The following is a 15,896-nucleotide window of genomic DNA, read 5'->3' as shown; positions in this document are numbered from 1 at the left end:
TTAATATTCAGATGAAGTTAACATTATTTTCTCGCCTCCAAAAAAATAAACAGTTTTGCGGCCTCGTTCGTGGTAATGTTTTAACAACGATTATTTTTACCCCAACACACTGTAAGAGATTATTATGATTTTTTTCAACATCAGGTAAAATCATTTCATATATGACATTAAAAACAACATATTTTGTATCCAGGTATTGTATAAAAGATATTATATATTCTATTAAAAAGATTTATATTGCATTAAAAAACAATCATTTCGTTTCTATTTAATATTTGTGCTCTGAAACTTTTCTGTTCAATGTTGATATATGGAAACCCATTAGTGGAATGATGTTTTATCCGGAATTTTATTTATCCGGACTTTTATTTTAATTCATAAATATTTTATTTGTGGTTCTGGGAAAAAGTATAAGTAAAAAAAAGAATTGTATGGAAATCTAATTAAAGTGAGTAGAATTATGTTCATGAAATTACGTTAGAGAGATCAAAGAATTATATAATTTTTCACCGACAACACCACTTTGATAATATTAATTGTAATAATAATAATGACTAATAATAATAATAATAACAATAATGATAATAATAACAATACAGCAACAACAACAATAAAACTCAATAAAAACACAAACCATAAATAAAACAAAGTAAATAAACAAATTCACATGAAAATAAAATAACTAGAGTATAATAAATAACGATATAATTAATGTATCATGCGAGTATTTTGGCATAGGTGATAGAGCACTCGTCTCCTGCTCTGAGTCACTGGTTCGATCCAGGAGAACTTAATTTTACAGTCGGGGAATTAGAGGCAGTCGAGTGCAGTGCCGGCAGCAGGAGGGTGGATCAGTAGAGGCAGCGGATCAGTAGAGGCAGCAGGGGGTGGATGAGTAGAGGCAGCAGGGGGTGGATCAGTAGAGGCCGGGTGGATCAGTAGAGGCATCAGCAGATAGAGGCAGCAGGAGGATCAGTAGAGGCAGCAGATAGAGGCAGCAGGAGGGCGGATCAGTAGAGGCACAGAGGCAGCAGGGTGGATCAGTAGAGGCAGCAGGGGTGGATCAGTAGAGGCAGATGGATCAGTAGAGGCAGCAGGCAGCAGGGGTGGATGAGAGGCAACAGGTGGATCAGTAGAGGCAGCAGGGGTGGATAGAGGCAGCAGGAAGGTGGATCAGTAGAGGCAGCAGGAGGTGGATCAGCAGAGGCAGCAAAGGGTGGATCAGCAGAGGCAGCAATGCAGAAGGGTGGATCAGTAGAGAGCAGCAGGAGGTGGATCGGGGGGTGGATCAGTAGAGGCAGCAAGGCAGCAGGGGGTGGATCAGTAGAGGCAGCAGGAGGTGGACAGGCAGTAGGTGGATCAGGCAGCAGGAGGTGGATCAGTAGAGGCAGCAGGTGGATCAGGCAGGGGTGGACAGAGGCAGCAGGGGTGGATAGAGGCAGCAGGGGTGGATAAGAAGGCAGCAGGGGTGGATCAGTAGCAGGAGGTGGATCAGTAGAGGCAAGGTGGAAGCAGCAGGAGGTGGATCAGTAGAGGCAGCAGGAGGTGGATCAGTAAAGTCAGCAGGGGTGGATCAGTTGAGGCAGCAGGAGGGTGGATAAGTAAAGGCAGCAGGGGGTGGATCAGCAGAGGCAGCAGGTGGAGCAGAGGCAGCAGGTGGATCAGTAGAGGCAGCAGGAGGTGGATCAGAGAGGCAGCAGGAGGTGGATCAGAAAGTCAGCAGGGGGTGGATCAGTTGAGGCAGCAGGAGGGTGGATAAGCAAAGGCAGCAGGGGGTGGATCAGTAGAGGCAGCAGGGGTGGATCAGCAGAGGCAGCAGGAGGTGGATCAGTAGAGGCAGCAGGAGGTGGATCAGGAGCAGCAGGGTGGATCAGTAGAAGCAGCAGGAGGTGGAAGAGGCAGCACGGGGGTGGATCAGTAGAGGCAGGTGGATAAGGCAGCAGGGGTGGATCAGTAGGCAGGAGGTGGAAGAGGCAGTAGGTGGACAGCAGGAGGTGGAGCAGAGGCAGCAGGTGGATCAGTAAAGTCAGCAGGTGGATCAGTAGAGGCAGCAGGTGGAGGCAGCAGAGGGGATGGATAGAGGCAGCAGGAGGTGGATCAGCAGAGGCAGCAGGAGGTGATAAAGTCAGCAGGGGTGGATCAGTAAAGTCAGCAGGGGGTGGATCAGTCGCGGCAGCATGGGGTGGATCAGTAGAGGCAGCAGGTGGATCAGTAGCGGCAACATGGGGTGGATCAGTAGAGGCAGCAGGATCTACCCTGCTCGGTGTACGCCAATCCGTCAGTAATTCAATTAGCATCGTTTATATTCCGGGTCCAGAGTTGTGTTGGGGGGGAGGGGGGAGGGAAGGGCAATGGGGAGTGAAGGGAGGGGAGGAGTGAGGGGAAGGACAGTGGGTGTGAGGAGAGGGAATGTAGGGAGGGGAGTGAAGAGGGATGGAGGGAGAAGGATCTACCGGGAAGGGGGGAGGGAAGGGCTTGGGGGAGGGGTAGGTTTGGGGTCAGGAGAGTGGTACTTTCGGCGGAGGGAAGAAGGGAGTGTAGAAGCGAGGGAGGGAGGGGAGGGGAGGTTGGAGGGTAGGAGGGAGGACTGGAGTCTTGGTGGAGGGTGAATCGTAAGTAATGGTGAGGGAGGGAGGGAGGGAGGGAATAAGTAAATATATCACTAAATCAGACGAACAAATTATCTTTACGTATTTACTTTCCATCTTTCAGTGTCAACTTACCGCCCCAAAGCATCCTTCATTAATCTGTAAGACATAAACTCAAAACACACACTGAGAATATTTCATAAACAATGACGTCATAGGGACATATGTGACGTGTAACTATGTGAAAGAAAAGCTATTGAAACATGGGTTCATATATTTAAAATAACAGGGTCACGGTATACAGCAGCACGTGTGAGCAAAATATTCTTCATCTTGGAGGTGAATTAAACACATCCTCATGCAAATAAATAATGAATTATCTTTACACAGACCAATAACCTATTTTACAGCGATTTTTATTTTCCCTATACAAGAAACAATGTCAATTTGATTGCACATTTAAACACAGAGCAGAGACAACGCCATGGCGATGCCGGGTGTGGCTGTGGTACTCCTACATCGCTGCCAGCCGTATGTGACGAAACATCGCTGCCAGCCATATGTGACAACTGCAAAATGTTGTTATACATATTGTAACAACGCCACGATGTTATCATACAGAGGAATCAACAACAAATCGCTCTGACATGATTAACAAGAGTGCTGCCAGCCGTAGGCTGACAACGACAAATCAATGTAGGTTCTGCAAACGATACACCGTTGCCAGTCATAAATAACAACAACAACACAACGTTGGTAGTTGTGAGAGAAAACAACCCTTAATAACTGTGTTAGAGACGCAGCGTTATCAGTCAGGGGTCAAAACAACAGCTGTATGTACGGTGAGTGCTGCCAGCTGTACACCACAACGCTGCCAGCCATAAGAACATATAAAAGCATTGGTTGAAGCTGCAGCACAGTCACGCCCCCCTGCTGGCTACCCTGTGTACATCATCGAGTAAGACAAAAGTACTTCAGTCGGGAGTCTAAGAGAGTCTTGGAGGTTATGAGTTTCTTGAGGCCCTCGGAATGCCTTAACTCACTGGAGTATCTGGCGTACTGTGAGTTGTTAAGACCCACAAGGTCTTTAAGTCTCTGGAAATGGCTTCGGCCTCCAAGAGTATCCCAGGGCTCTTAGAATGACTTAAGACCCAGGAATAATTGAAGACCCTTGGAATGTTCAGAAATACCTTGGGACCCAGAAGCAGGTTGAGTGCTAGGGTACGCCTGGCTGCCCCTACACGGTGAGCACAACAGAAGCAGCAACACAGGACCAGCTAGGGGGCGCTATTTGGTCAAAAACACAGTTGCACTGGAGAAGGGAGATATAGATTCAACCATAAAAACAGCGCCACCTCGAGCATTCAAAAGCGCCTGACGTTTCTTTTCACCTTGTAGGAGCAAGTTTGTTGAAACTACGCCTGGTGAACGTGAGCTCGCCTTTTGCTAGTCATGGCATTGTTTTGATGGTGGGGGTTATACTACAGCTAAAGTGACGCCATGCTGACAAGACACACTACAACAAGCTCACACTCAATGATATATATTTACATTTACATATCTTGTTGTCACTGATAACCTGAGCAAAGAAAGTTTACATCTCTCTTGCGTTACCAGGATATATATAATGATATATACAAAATCCCAGATACAGAAAATTGTTTGTATTTTCTATATATTATTAACATATAACCACACAGTAGCTGTATAACTGTATCATACATCATAAGGAAAAGTCTTCAAGGTGTTGCTGAGTCCATCACTAGAACAGTAGTTGATGTTGTCACAAGGTGTCTCCTCTCTCAGTATAAGTTGGTACGTGAGTGTAAACAGTCCACGTCTCAACACAGCGTTGATCACAGCACAAAAATTCAACGTCGATCGAGGTGGGCAGTGAAGGTCTGACAGTCTCCTTGGTAGTCCTGCCAGTGTGTGTGTGTGTGTGACGGTGATGCTGTAGTGTTGACGGCCACCACCACCTGACATAAGAGAATACAGCACACTCCACCAACACTGCTGGGTCAGGAGCGTCAGAGTTGAGCAAAAGATGATCGTAATTATTGCCTTCTTCACCAGGAACCAACATCATCCACCGACCAGCTGTCCCTCCCCCACCCGCCCCTAACCACAGCGAGGGATGGCATCATGACTTTAACACCAGTGGGGGTCACATCCACCACGCTCTTCGCTCTCTCGTTACTGATCAGTGGCCGGTAGCTGGGAATATTTGTACACTCTGGCTCACTCACGTCACGATGAACACACACCAGCGAACATGCCGTCAAAATCACACTGAACCGCCATCTTAGGCCACACGTCCTCTCAGCTCTCAACTAAAGGAACAAATATTACAATATATCTTTTTATGAGAATCAGAGTTCAGCTTCAGGTACTTTAGCATTGATCATCCTCATATACACCACAGAACAGTACAATACAGACGCCAGTGTTACCAGATCAGTGAATGGCCGACTTACATGAACTCAGAGAAACATGCTTTAATGGATGAGGTTTTGGGTAACATTGTTCTGATTTGAGGGAGGGATAAGACCACACCTGGACGAGGACACTGATACTAAGGTGGTTTATGTCCTTTAGGATGGTGATTATGTCTTGTGCCTCTACCTCCCCCTCCTCCCAGGTAACTTCCGGCCTCTGAGTTAGGTTAAATTTGCGTTAGATCAAGTTATATTACGTTAGGTTTGGTTAGATTAGGTTAAATTAGCGTTAGATCAAGCTATATAAAAGTTAGGTTTGGTTAGATTAGGTTAAATTAGCGTTAGATCAAGCTATATAAAAGTTAGGTTTGGTTAGATTAGGTTAAATTAGCGTTAGATCAAGCTATATTAAGTTAGGTTTGGTTAAATTAGCGTTAGATCAAGTTATATTTAGTTAGGTTTGGTTAGATTAGGTTATATCAGGTTAGCTGGGGGTGTTTAATCATCATGTGGTCTCATCTTAGTGTCATTCCTCACCTGATAACATGGCGGGTCTATTGTAACACACGGGAGAGATTACCATTACCAGCCCAACACCTGCATGTACTGTATGTGTGGCTGAGGAGTGGCTTCTTGTGACTGTTAGGGCCCAAGCGATGTTCCTTTTAGTGTGGTCTTGAAGTTGGTGGAGGAGTGGCGCTGGCGTCTTGTAGAGAACTTAGAGGAGTCGTGTAGATAACTTAGCGGCGTCTTGTAGAGAACTTAGAGGCGTCGTGTAGAGAACTTAAGAGGCGTCGTGTAGAGAACTTAGAGGCGTCGTGTAGAGAACTTAAGAGGCGTCGTGTAGAGAACTTAAGAGGCGTCGTGTAGAGAACTTAGAGGCGTCATGTAGAACGTTGAGGCGTCGTGTAAGAGAGGGTCGTGTAGACAACTTAAGAGGCGTCGTGTAGAGAACTTAAGAGGCGTCGTGTAGACAACTTAGAGGCGTCGTGTAGACAACTTAAGAGGCGTCGTGTAGAGAACTTAAGAGGCGTCGTGTAGACAACTTAAGAGGCGTCGTGTAGAGAACTTAGAGGCGTCGTGTAGGCTCCAATATTGGGTCTGTAGTCGTGTGAGTTAGGTCCCAAGAAGCTATACCAATTGGACTCTCTGGTCTTGGGACTCTGGGTCAGCAGGAGTCCTCAGAGATAACCAAATCTTCAGTCAGCCAGAAATCAGTCACGAAGTCTTCAATGAGATGTTTATGTTGAGTCTCAGGGTCTATTGCTCTCAGGAGGCTCAGTCCGCGGCCCTGAGAGTTAGGTCTGCGGCATGGTCAGCCCAAGAGCCTCAGCGTGCTTTCGGGCCTTCAGTCTCAGCTCAGCTATGGAGGAGTTCTTGGAGGAGACTCTCTCAGCGGCGGCCAGAGCTGAGAGGGCCAGTGGGTAGGTCGGGTGTGGGTAATACAGTAGCGGTGGAGACGTCAGAGGGTTACTGCTGTTGCTACTACTGTTGCTGCTGTTGCTACTACTACTGCTGCTACTGGCGCTGCTGCTACTGCTGCTGGTGCTCGATACTCCCGTCATGCCCAGAGACACAGCTGCTGCGGCGTACTGCAGGAGGGAGAGAGAGACCCGTGTTACTGTCTGCTTAATGTTATTGTTTAGTGATTATTAGATTGGCTAGTGGATGTATTATTATTATTATTATTATTATTATTATTATTATTATTATTATTATTATTATTATTAGAGGCTATCTGATTAAACGACCTATGACAGGTATGTATGTGTCTAACCATTGCAGGCAGGTATATGATTTAACCATTACAGGGCTGTCTCACCTGGTGGGCGGCGGAGAGTATGGCTGGGTCTAGAGAGAGGGCGGGTAGGCTGGGGAGTCTGTCGTAGGGTGGTGGGTGTAGACGTAAGGGTGACACATAAGGCGCCACCCTGCAGGCCTCCAAGGGTACGCCCACGCTCCCAGTACCGCCCAGACCCACGCTAGCTGACGACATGACGCTCAGGGGTGAGGCGCCCCCTGACGTGGGTGACAGTAACATACCAGCTGTGTGGGAGAGAAGACCTGGGTGTGGGTGTGAGTTATTTCTCTATCTCTATATCTCATTTTGTCTCTCACTCTCTCTCTTTTACTCTCTTTCTGTCACTTTGCCTGATTTTCACACACACACACTCTCTCTCTCTCTCTCTCTCTCTCTCTCTCTCTCTCTCTCTCTCTCTCTCTCTCTCACACCCATCACTCACTAATCACCATCGTCGAGAAGAGTGACAAAAAAAGAAGACTTAATGACCCCATAAGCGATAACATCATTAGCGATTATTTATTCATAATGACATCAATTAGCGTCTCTCAATCTAATAATGATCAAGTCTGTTGAATAATTAACAAAAACACACAGCAACTTTATCTTTTCGCTTCCGACTGAATACAGACGAACACACAGACAAGGCCATTCATCTGACAGACACACAGACAGATTCAGACAGACGCAGACACTAGTAATTTGTCCTAGTACTTTTATACCTGTACCTGTATTGTACACCAGGTGGGATTAATGTACCTGTTACTTTATACCTTTACCTGTACTCTATGGAAAAGTACGTTACTTAATTAAAACACCTGAGCGCATGCGTTACTTAAAAGGTTTCTGAGTACATTAATTATAACACCTTAAGAGTGTACGTTATTTAAGACTCACTAATTACCTCATCCTTCATTACCTAGTACAGTACCTACATCATTAACACCACCCAAAAAAATCGTCTCTCAAGTAAAAAAACAAACACGGATGATATTTTTACCTTCCTTACCTCGCTTGTTGGTGAGTAAAGTAAAAAAAAATACATAGATTCACTCTCAGGTAAAAGCCACAGCAATTTGGAGGGAAATATGTGTTGACAAGCAGTTCATAAACGAAAGAAGAAAAAAAAACTATATATGCCTGGCAGCGACGTTGTTACTCGTGGATCCCTTAAGCTGGCGCGGGGGATGTCACAAAATGGCTTCTCCACTGCGCTTTTGTTTCCCCGGTATTGGACTTAATCACTTAATTCCGCCCAAACTTTCTTACGGGGCGAATCCTCTGGCGAGTCATTTTCTGAGGCGATCATGAAGAGAAAGAGTGTGAGAGAAGAGAAGAGAAGAGAAGAGAGATAGCAGGTATATTAAAAACTTAAAAAAAAAAAAAAAAAACCCTCGTATTAATTTTGGCGCCAGATCCTGTTGACAGCATCGTCCAGGCTTGGTTTAATGCGAATAATGTTGATAATTCTGAGATAATTTTGCACTCTCGACGCCATAAACTCGGGCTGAAAGTTTGGTAATTAGCCCAGTTGCCTGAATATGATTAGCCCGGATTTTCCAGCCTCTCGGCGTTGTGTACATCGTGTTAATGACATTGTCGCGACGCCCCGGACTAATTGGATTTAGTCTTTATCAGATTAGCAGATTTTCAGATTCCTGGATTTGCATAATTTTGAATCCTTGAGTGTTGGCGGGAAAATAAATGAAGGACTTTGTGTGAGAGCGGATACCAGGGGGACATTGTGTGACGCAGGGGAGTGTGTGACGCAGGGAGGACAGTATGTGTGACGGCGAGTATGTGACGTGAAGTGTGTGTGTGTGACGGGGATAGTGTGACGGGGACAGTGTGTGACGGGGAGGACAGTGTGTGACGGGGCAGTGTGTGTGTGTGAGGGGGAGGATAGTGTGTGTGACGGCGAGTGAGGTGGAGTGTGTGTGACGGGGAGAATAGTGTTGTGACTTGGGGCAGTGTGACGTAAATGAGTGTGTGCGTGACGGCGTGTGTGACGCAGAGGACAGTGTGACGGCGGATACGAACCGGTCTGCTAGTGTCTACGTTCTCACCTGAAGATGTGCCGGAGGCTACCTGAGGGACACTGTGTGACGGAGACTACGAGAGAGGGAGTGTGACGGAGATTATGGGAGAGGGAGTGTGTGACGGAGACTACGAGAGAAAGGGAGTGTGACAGAGACTACAGGAGAGGAGTGTGTGACTGGAGACTGCAGGGAGAGGGAGTGTGTGACAGAAGTACGAGAGAGAGGTGTGCTGACAGAGACTACAGGAGAGAGTGTGACCAGAGACTACAGGGAGAGAGGGTGTGTGGAACTACGGGAGAGGGAGTGTGTGACCCAGGAGAGTACAGAGAGAGGGAGTGTGTGACGGAGACTACAGGGAGAGGTGTGTGACAGAATTCTGAGAAGGGAAGTGTGACAGGAGACTACAGGAGAGGAGGTGTGTGACAGACTACAGGAGAGGGAGGTGTGTGGCCAGAGCTACAGGAGAGAGGAGTGTGTGACGGAGACTGGGAGAGGTAGTGTGAGCAGGAGACTACAGGAGAGGGTGTGTGACAGAGACTACGAGAGAGGGAGTGTGACGGAACCTTGAGGGTGTGTGGGGAACTACAGGGAGAGGGGAGCCGTGTGATGGAGACTACAGGAGAGGGAGTGTGTGTGACAGAGACTACGAGAGAGGAGTGTGTGACAGGTTGCAGGAGAGGGAGTGTGAGACACGGGGAGGAGGGGTGTGACAGGACTACGGAGAGAGTGTGGAGACGGAACTACGAGGAGAGAGGGAGGGGTGTGACAGGACTGCAGGGAGAGGAGTGTGGGCAGAACTACAGAGGGAGTGTGTGACGGGAGCTACGAGAGAGGAGTGTGACGGGGGCTTCCGAGGAAGAGGGGAGAGTGTGGCAGAACTGAGAGAGGGAGTGTGACGGAGACTACGGGAGAGGGAGTGTGTGACGGAGACTACGGACAATGTTACAGGAAACAGTAACAAATTTTTATCTTTGAAGGGAAGCGTCACGCCCCGGTGCCCACAGTGTTAACGCTGCTCATCGCTTGTGTTGACGTAGCTGCCATAGGCGATGTTATTATTGAGTGTGTAGTCCATCACCATGAAGTTAGGTGATGTTGGCGTTGATGTTGGCGCTATGTTGATGATGTTGGCGTTGTGTTAATGATGTTCCAAACGTCAAGTATTCCCGCGCAACTCACCCACAAGTTGACAGTCGACTCCCTACCACCACCACACAGTCAGCCACTACGCGTTGCCATTCCTCCTCCCCCCACCCAAAGCTGGTTAAGTAGTGCAGCTTTCCGTTCCACAGCACGGCGGGATAATTGCTGCTAATGTCACGACAAAAATGACGCGGAACCCAGCAAAGCGAGTGATTACACGACGATAATAAGAACCATTATGGAAATATGTCACAGTGTTAGTTCCTGGTAATGAGAAAAGTTTCCCTTGTCAACACGGCTAATTGTGAATCATGTGGACTAAATGGGGTTCATATTTAAGATGAGGCGCAGTCAGAGAGAGAGTCGCAATAAACGAGAAAGGAATATAATGAGCCATTAAAAACTTTTGATGCCGGTGTAGTGGAAAAAAAACTGATAATTGGTCTGCAGATTGAAGCAAAAATAGTCTTAGATTCATATCACCGCCGCGTTAACTGTTTATATTCCGTTGAAAAATACAATGGCAATCTTTATGTTCGTAGACGATAAGTGAGTTTTCATTATTACTCTCAACACGACTGACTCCTATTTTCCCCAGGTACACTAAAAAAAAAATAACTACGGAAATATGCGAAACAAAATAATAAAAAGAATGAAAGAGAAACAGAGAGAGAGAGAGAGAGAGAGAGAGATAGAGCGTAAAAAAAAAAAGCGAAAAAGAAAAATGGCGCTAAACTCGAACGGTTCCCAAACTCCAGTAAATAAATCACAGGCATCAGCACGGCCGAGAAATCCAATCCCTAGCAATAACAATAAAATTAAAACTCTTCGCTCGGTCCATAATGGTGTTCTGGGCCTGTCAGTTGATTTAGAAAGTTTTCAAATCGTAAAATTAGGGGAGTGAGACATATAATTCGATCAGTCGCCGACAAATCAGGGGGCTGTGAAAAATTTACCATCTCCCTCTGGTGTGCTTGGACGCTAACTTTACGCCGTCATTCTGTTAATTCAATTTTTATGGCCATGTCAAAACGTACTAAGATACCATTGCTATTTTTACCCCTTGTTTCTTACTTCTTCTTTTTCTTCTACTTCTTCCTGTATCTTTGTTTTCTTTTGTTAATTTATGTTTAGTGACGTTTTTTCCAAGTTGGTGAGACAAGATGATTTGTGAGTCGCTAGGGGGAGGGAGAGGGGAGGCGGGGAAGAAGGGAGAGGGAAGGAGGGGAAGAAGGGAGAGGGAAGGAGGGGAAGAAGGGAGAGGGAAGGAGGGGAAGAAGGGAGAGGGAAGGAGGGGAAGAAGGGAGAGGAGGGGAAGAAGGGAGAGGAGGAGGGGAGGGCTATGATGTGAGGTAGAGGCAATAAGTTTGACAGATAGATAGATATTCATTCAGAGAAATCAACGTATAAACTCACATTGATTTACCATATAGACAGCTCAGGTATACAAACAAAATGTACCTTAACCTAACCTTAACTCAAACCTACTCTAACCCTTCAAACACGACTAATCCAACATCTCATTTACCTTACATACGGAATTTCATCGTAAGACAACTGAAGCATTAAGAACTGGTGTGATTGGATCGTTAACTAGACGGGACAGTAAACTAAGTTACAGCAGTGTGAAAAGTGAGAGGTTACGTGTTAATAACTGATGTTGTGTAAACTAATGGATTACCTTAGTTATGACAGGTAAACTATCTAACCTAATACAGAGATTAATTATTACAGGTAAACTATTTAAATACCTAATTAAATACCGTTAAAAGTATAGATACAGGTATACACATAATTACAGGTAGACAGATACAGGTATTTTATGCATGATACAACCTGGAGGTAAAGATTTAAAACCCAGGATGAACAACGCCAATGATTACCTCAAGCCCGCTTGGACACGGTAATGGAATTAAAGGTCTCCTAGACAGACTATAAACACCTTAAAGACAGACAGACAGACAGACACAGATAGACAGACAGACAGACAGACACAGTAGGGGTATTATCTCCAACAATCATATTAAAGGCCTCGAGGCGTGTTTTGCACTCCGTTGATTTTTTTCCCAGTAAAAAGTCAGATTAAGGCAGCGTGTTCTTATATCAGATTAGCGTCATTACCCATTCTGCTCACATCCCAAGGCGCCCTCCTCCTCCCCTACCACCACCACCACGCCACCCGCGCCTTCCTTCATACCATCTCCAACACCACTACCACGCCACCCGCGCCTTCCTCCCCACCACCACCACCACGCCACCCGCGCCTTCCTTCATACCATCTCCAACACCACTACCACGCCACCGCGCCTTCTCTACCACCACCGCCACCGCGCCTTCCTTCATACCGTCTCTAACGCCACCGCGCCTTCCTATAACGTCTCCAACACCACCCGCGCCTTCCTTCATACATCCTCCACTTCCACCACCACGCCACCGCCTTCCCTCATACCATCTCCACCACTACCACGCCACCCGCGCCTTCCTTCATACCGTCTCAACACCACTACCACGCCACCCTTCCTTATACATCTCGACACCACCAGCGCCTTCCTTCATACCGTCTCAACACCACTGCACATTTTCCAACCACACCCACGCCACCCGCCTTCCTTCTGATCTCAACACCACCACCACCGCTTCTCCACCACCACGCATTTCCTTCATACCGTCTCAACACCACTACCACGCCACCCGCGCCTTCCTTCATACCGTCTCCAACACCACTACCACGCCACCCGCGCCCTTCATACCATCTCCACACCACCCGCGCCTTCCCTCATACCGTCTTCAACACCACTACCACGCCACCGCGCCTTCCTTCATGCAAATCTCTAACGCCACCCGCGCCTTCCTTCATACCGTCTCCAACACCACTACACGCCACCCGCGCCTTCCTTCCCGTCTCAACACCACTACCACGCCGCGCCTTCTCGTTCACCTACCACCACCGCCTTCCTTATACCGTCTCCAACACCACTACCGCCACGCGCCTTCCTTCTACCATCTCCGACACCACCGCGCCTTCCTTCATACCGTCTTCAACCACTACCACCACCCGCGCGCCTTCCTTCGTACTCTCTAACGCCACGCCTTCTTTCATGCCGTCTCCAACACCACTACCACGCCACCGCGCCTTCCTTCATACCGTCTCCAACACCACTACACGCCACCCCGCCTTCCTTCATTATCTCAACACCACTACCACGCCACCCGCGCCCCCTCATACCATCTCCACACCACCCGCGCCTTCCTTCATACCGTCTTCAACACCACTGCCACCCCCCCCTCTACCACCCACCACGCCACCCGCGCCTTTCCTCCACCACCGCCACCCCACGCCCTTCTCACCACCACCACGCCCCCACCTACCCTTCCTCTACCACCACCACGACCCGCCTTCTCTACCACGCCACTCTACCACCACCCGCTCACCTGCCCTCTCACCACCCACCACACTCTACCACCACCACCACCCCGCCAGCTCCCCTAGTCAACGTCTTATTCGATGCCATATGTATCCTGTTCTGTCCTCTCGTCTCCTACCACCTCCACCGCCTCTTCACGCCTCCCACGCCTGGTCCACGCCACTCCCACGTGGCCTACACGCCTCCTCTCTCTCTCTCTCTCTCTCTCTCTCTCTCTCTCTCTCTCACATTAGAGATAGCTCACCTTTGTGCATCTGGCTCTCGTGTTTCCTGCACTTGGCCCGACGATTCTGGAACCACACCTGCCGGGTAAACCAGAGTTACACACTGAGAAATACCTGATAATTACCTTTGTCATTATAATTAGACAGTGATTATTACCTTTAGAATTATAAGTAAACATTGATAATTATTTTTGACACTGAGAAATACCTGATAATTACCTTTGTCATTATAATTAGACAGTGATTATTACCTTTAGAATTATAAGTAAACATTGATAATTATTTTTGACACTGAGAAATACCTGATAATTACCTTTGTCATTATAATTAGACAGTGATTATTACCTTTAGAATTATAAGTAAACATTGATAATTATTTTTGACATTGATAATCTTGATAATTGCCTTTTGTCATTGAAATTATATAATCAAAATTACCTTAAAATAGTGAGAAATACTAAACAATTATAATAACGTAAAGTCATTAATAATTACATTTATATAAAGAAACAAATAAATTATCTTCACAAATAGAATTAAACGTGAGGAAAAGGGTTGGGGGTTTTTAGGTGGGGGGGTGTGAAGGTGAAAGTGGGGGAGGGTGGCGGATAGGAAGCAGGATAGGAAGCAGGATAGGAGGCAGGATGGAGAGAAGGATCCTAAAGTAGAAGACATACTGGCCTGCCTCTTGGTCATGGCGGGTACATCACTACCAGTCACAATATATCCCTCAGCCTGGAGTTATGGCCTTCCTCTGCCCCACCCCACCCCACCCCACCTCGCCTTGCCCCGCCCCTACCCCTCCTATAGTTAACTCTTCTTAATCTCTCACCTCCCCACACCTCTTTAACCTTCCTCACCCTGCTCCACCCCACCCTGCCCTCCCCACTTCCCGCCCATACCTCTTCCCACCCCTACCCCACCCAGCACCTCCCCATCCTGCTCCTCCCCACACCTCCCCTCCCCACCCTGCTCCTCCCCACCTCCCCTCCCCACCCCTGCTCCTCCCCACCTCCCTCCCCACCCCTGCTCCTCCTCCCCAACAGTAAAGGCCCTAAAAAGTCAGTTAACAGTTAGTTATAGAGCGGGAGGCCAGAGTGGACAGGGCAGGTCTGTTTTATCTCCTATTAACAAGAACTGACTGATCTGAGGATGACGGGGTGTGGGGTTGATGTGTGGGGGGCGTGGGGCGTGGGGGGTGTGGGGGGCGTGGTGGGGGGCGGGGTGGGGGGCGTGGTGTGGGGGCGTGGGGGTGTGGGGGGCGTGGGTGGTGTGGAGGCGTGGGTGTGGGGGCAGATTTGGAGGGGGGGGTGTGTGAGGAGGGAGGGCAGTTTTTGGAGGGGGGTGTGTGAGGGGTGGGAGAATGGGGGGGAGGGGGAGAGGGAGGAGGGAAGGTGAGGGAAGAAGTGGGGAGAAGAGAACAGGACGGGGGGGGAGGAGGGAGGAGGAGAGGAAGGTGGAGGGAAGAAGTGGGGGAGAAGAGCAGGGACGGGGAGGGAGGGGAGAGGGAGAGGAAGGTGAGGAAGGAGTGGGGAGAACAGGACAGGGGGGGGAGGGGAGGGAGGAAGTGGGGAGAAGAACAGGACGGGGAGGGGGAGGAGGGAGGAGAGGAAGGTGAGGAGAGTGGAGAAGGGACAGGACGGGGGGGGGAGGAGGGAGGAGGGAGGAGACAGTAATTGTGTTAGTTCATCTCATAAGAGTGGTCACCGTCTTCGCGTCTTTCTCCTGATTTTACCTGTCTAGATGGTCTGTCAGTCACCCTCTGCTATCTGTCTGTCTGTCTGTCTGTCTCTCTCTCTCTCTCTCTCTCTCTCTCTCTCTCTCTCTCTCTTCTCTCTTCTCTTCCTCTCTCTGTCTATCCTACAACCTGTCTCTAGGTTTGTCTGTCAATCTGTCTATTTTCCATCTGCCTGTCTGTCTGTCTGTCTGTCTATCCTGCTATCTGTGCGTGCGTCTGTTTGTCGGATGATCTAGTGATGTGTCTGTGTGTCTGTCTGTGTGTCTGTCTGTGTGTGTGTCTGTCTGTGGGTCTGTCTGTCTGTGTGTCTGTCTGTGTGTCTGTCTGTGGGTCTGTCTGTGTGTCTGTGTGTCTGTCTGTCTGTCTGTGTGTGTCTGTCTGTGTCTGTCTGTGTGTCTGTGTGTCTGTCTGTCTGTCTGTGTGTCTGTCTGTCTGTCTAATAAGTTCATCTTAGGAGCAATGGTGAGGGGGAGGAGGGAGGAGGGAAGGGAGGAGGAGGG

At 48.1% G+C, this 15,896-nt stretch overlaps 2 protein-coding genes across 2 annotated transcripts in view; both read right to left on the bottom strand.

Annotated features, from left to right (window-relative positions):
- Window positions 1–1,685: 1,685 nt before the first annotated feature.
- LOC121862973 (pollen-specific leucine-rich repeat extensin-like protein 1) lies at window positions 1,686–2,297 on the bottom strand. Its single transcript, XM_042361429.1, has one exon. The coding sequence runs from the start codon at window positions 2,295–2,297 to the stop codon at window positions 1,686–1,688; it is 612 nt and encodes a 203-aa protein (XP_042217363.1).
- Window positions 2,298–5,948: 3,651 nt separating this feature from the next.
- LOC121862972 (short stature homeobox protein 2-like) overlaps window positions 5,949–15,896 on the bottom strand; it is an 18,019-nt gene continuing 8,071 nt past the window's right edge. The window contains exons 2-5 of the mRNA XM_042361428.1: window positions 13,679–13,736; window positions 6,849–7,072; window positions 6,593–6,618; window positions 5,949–6,487 (exon numbers count right to left, since the gene is read on the bottom strand). Of these exons, the coding sequence (XP_042217362.1) occupies window positions 6,325–6,487; window positions 6,593–6,618; window positions 6,849–7,072; window positions 13,679–13,736 (471 nt within the window). The 3' untranslated portion in view covers window positions 5,949–6,324. The remainder of the gene's footprint in view (window positions 6,488–6,592; window positions 6,619–6,848; window positions 7,073–13,678; window positions 13,737–15,896) is intronic.

This window comes from Homarus americanus, unplaced genomic scaffold (assembly GCF_018991925.1).
Source record: "Homarus americanus isolate GMGI-L3 unplaced genomic scaffold, GMGI_Hamer_2.0 scaffold24922, whole genome shotgun sequence".
Lineage (NCBI taxonomy): Eukaryota > Metazoa > Arthropoda > Malacostraca > Decapoda > Nephropidae > Homarus > Homarus americanus.
This window is presented reverse-complemented; position numbering and strand designations above follow the sequence as displayed.

Excerpts from the sequence above, each read along its gene's own strand:
- LOC121862973 (XM_042361429.1), bottom strand. The coding sequence starts at position 2,297 with ATGCTAATTGAATTACTGACGGATTGGCGTACACCGAGCAGGGTAGAT.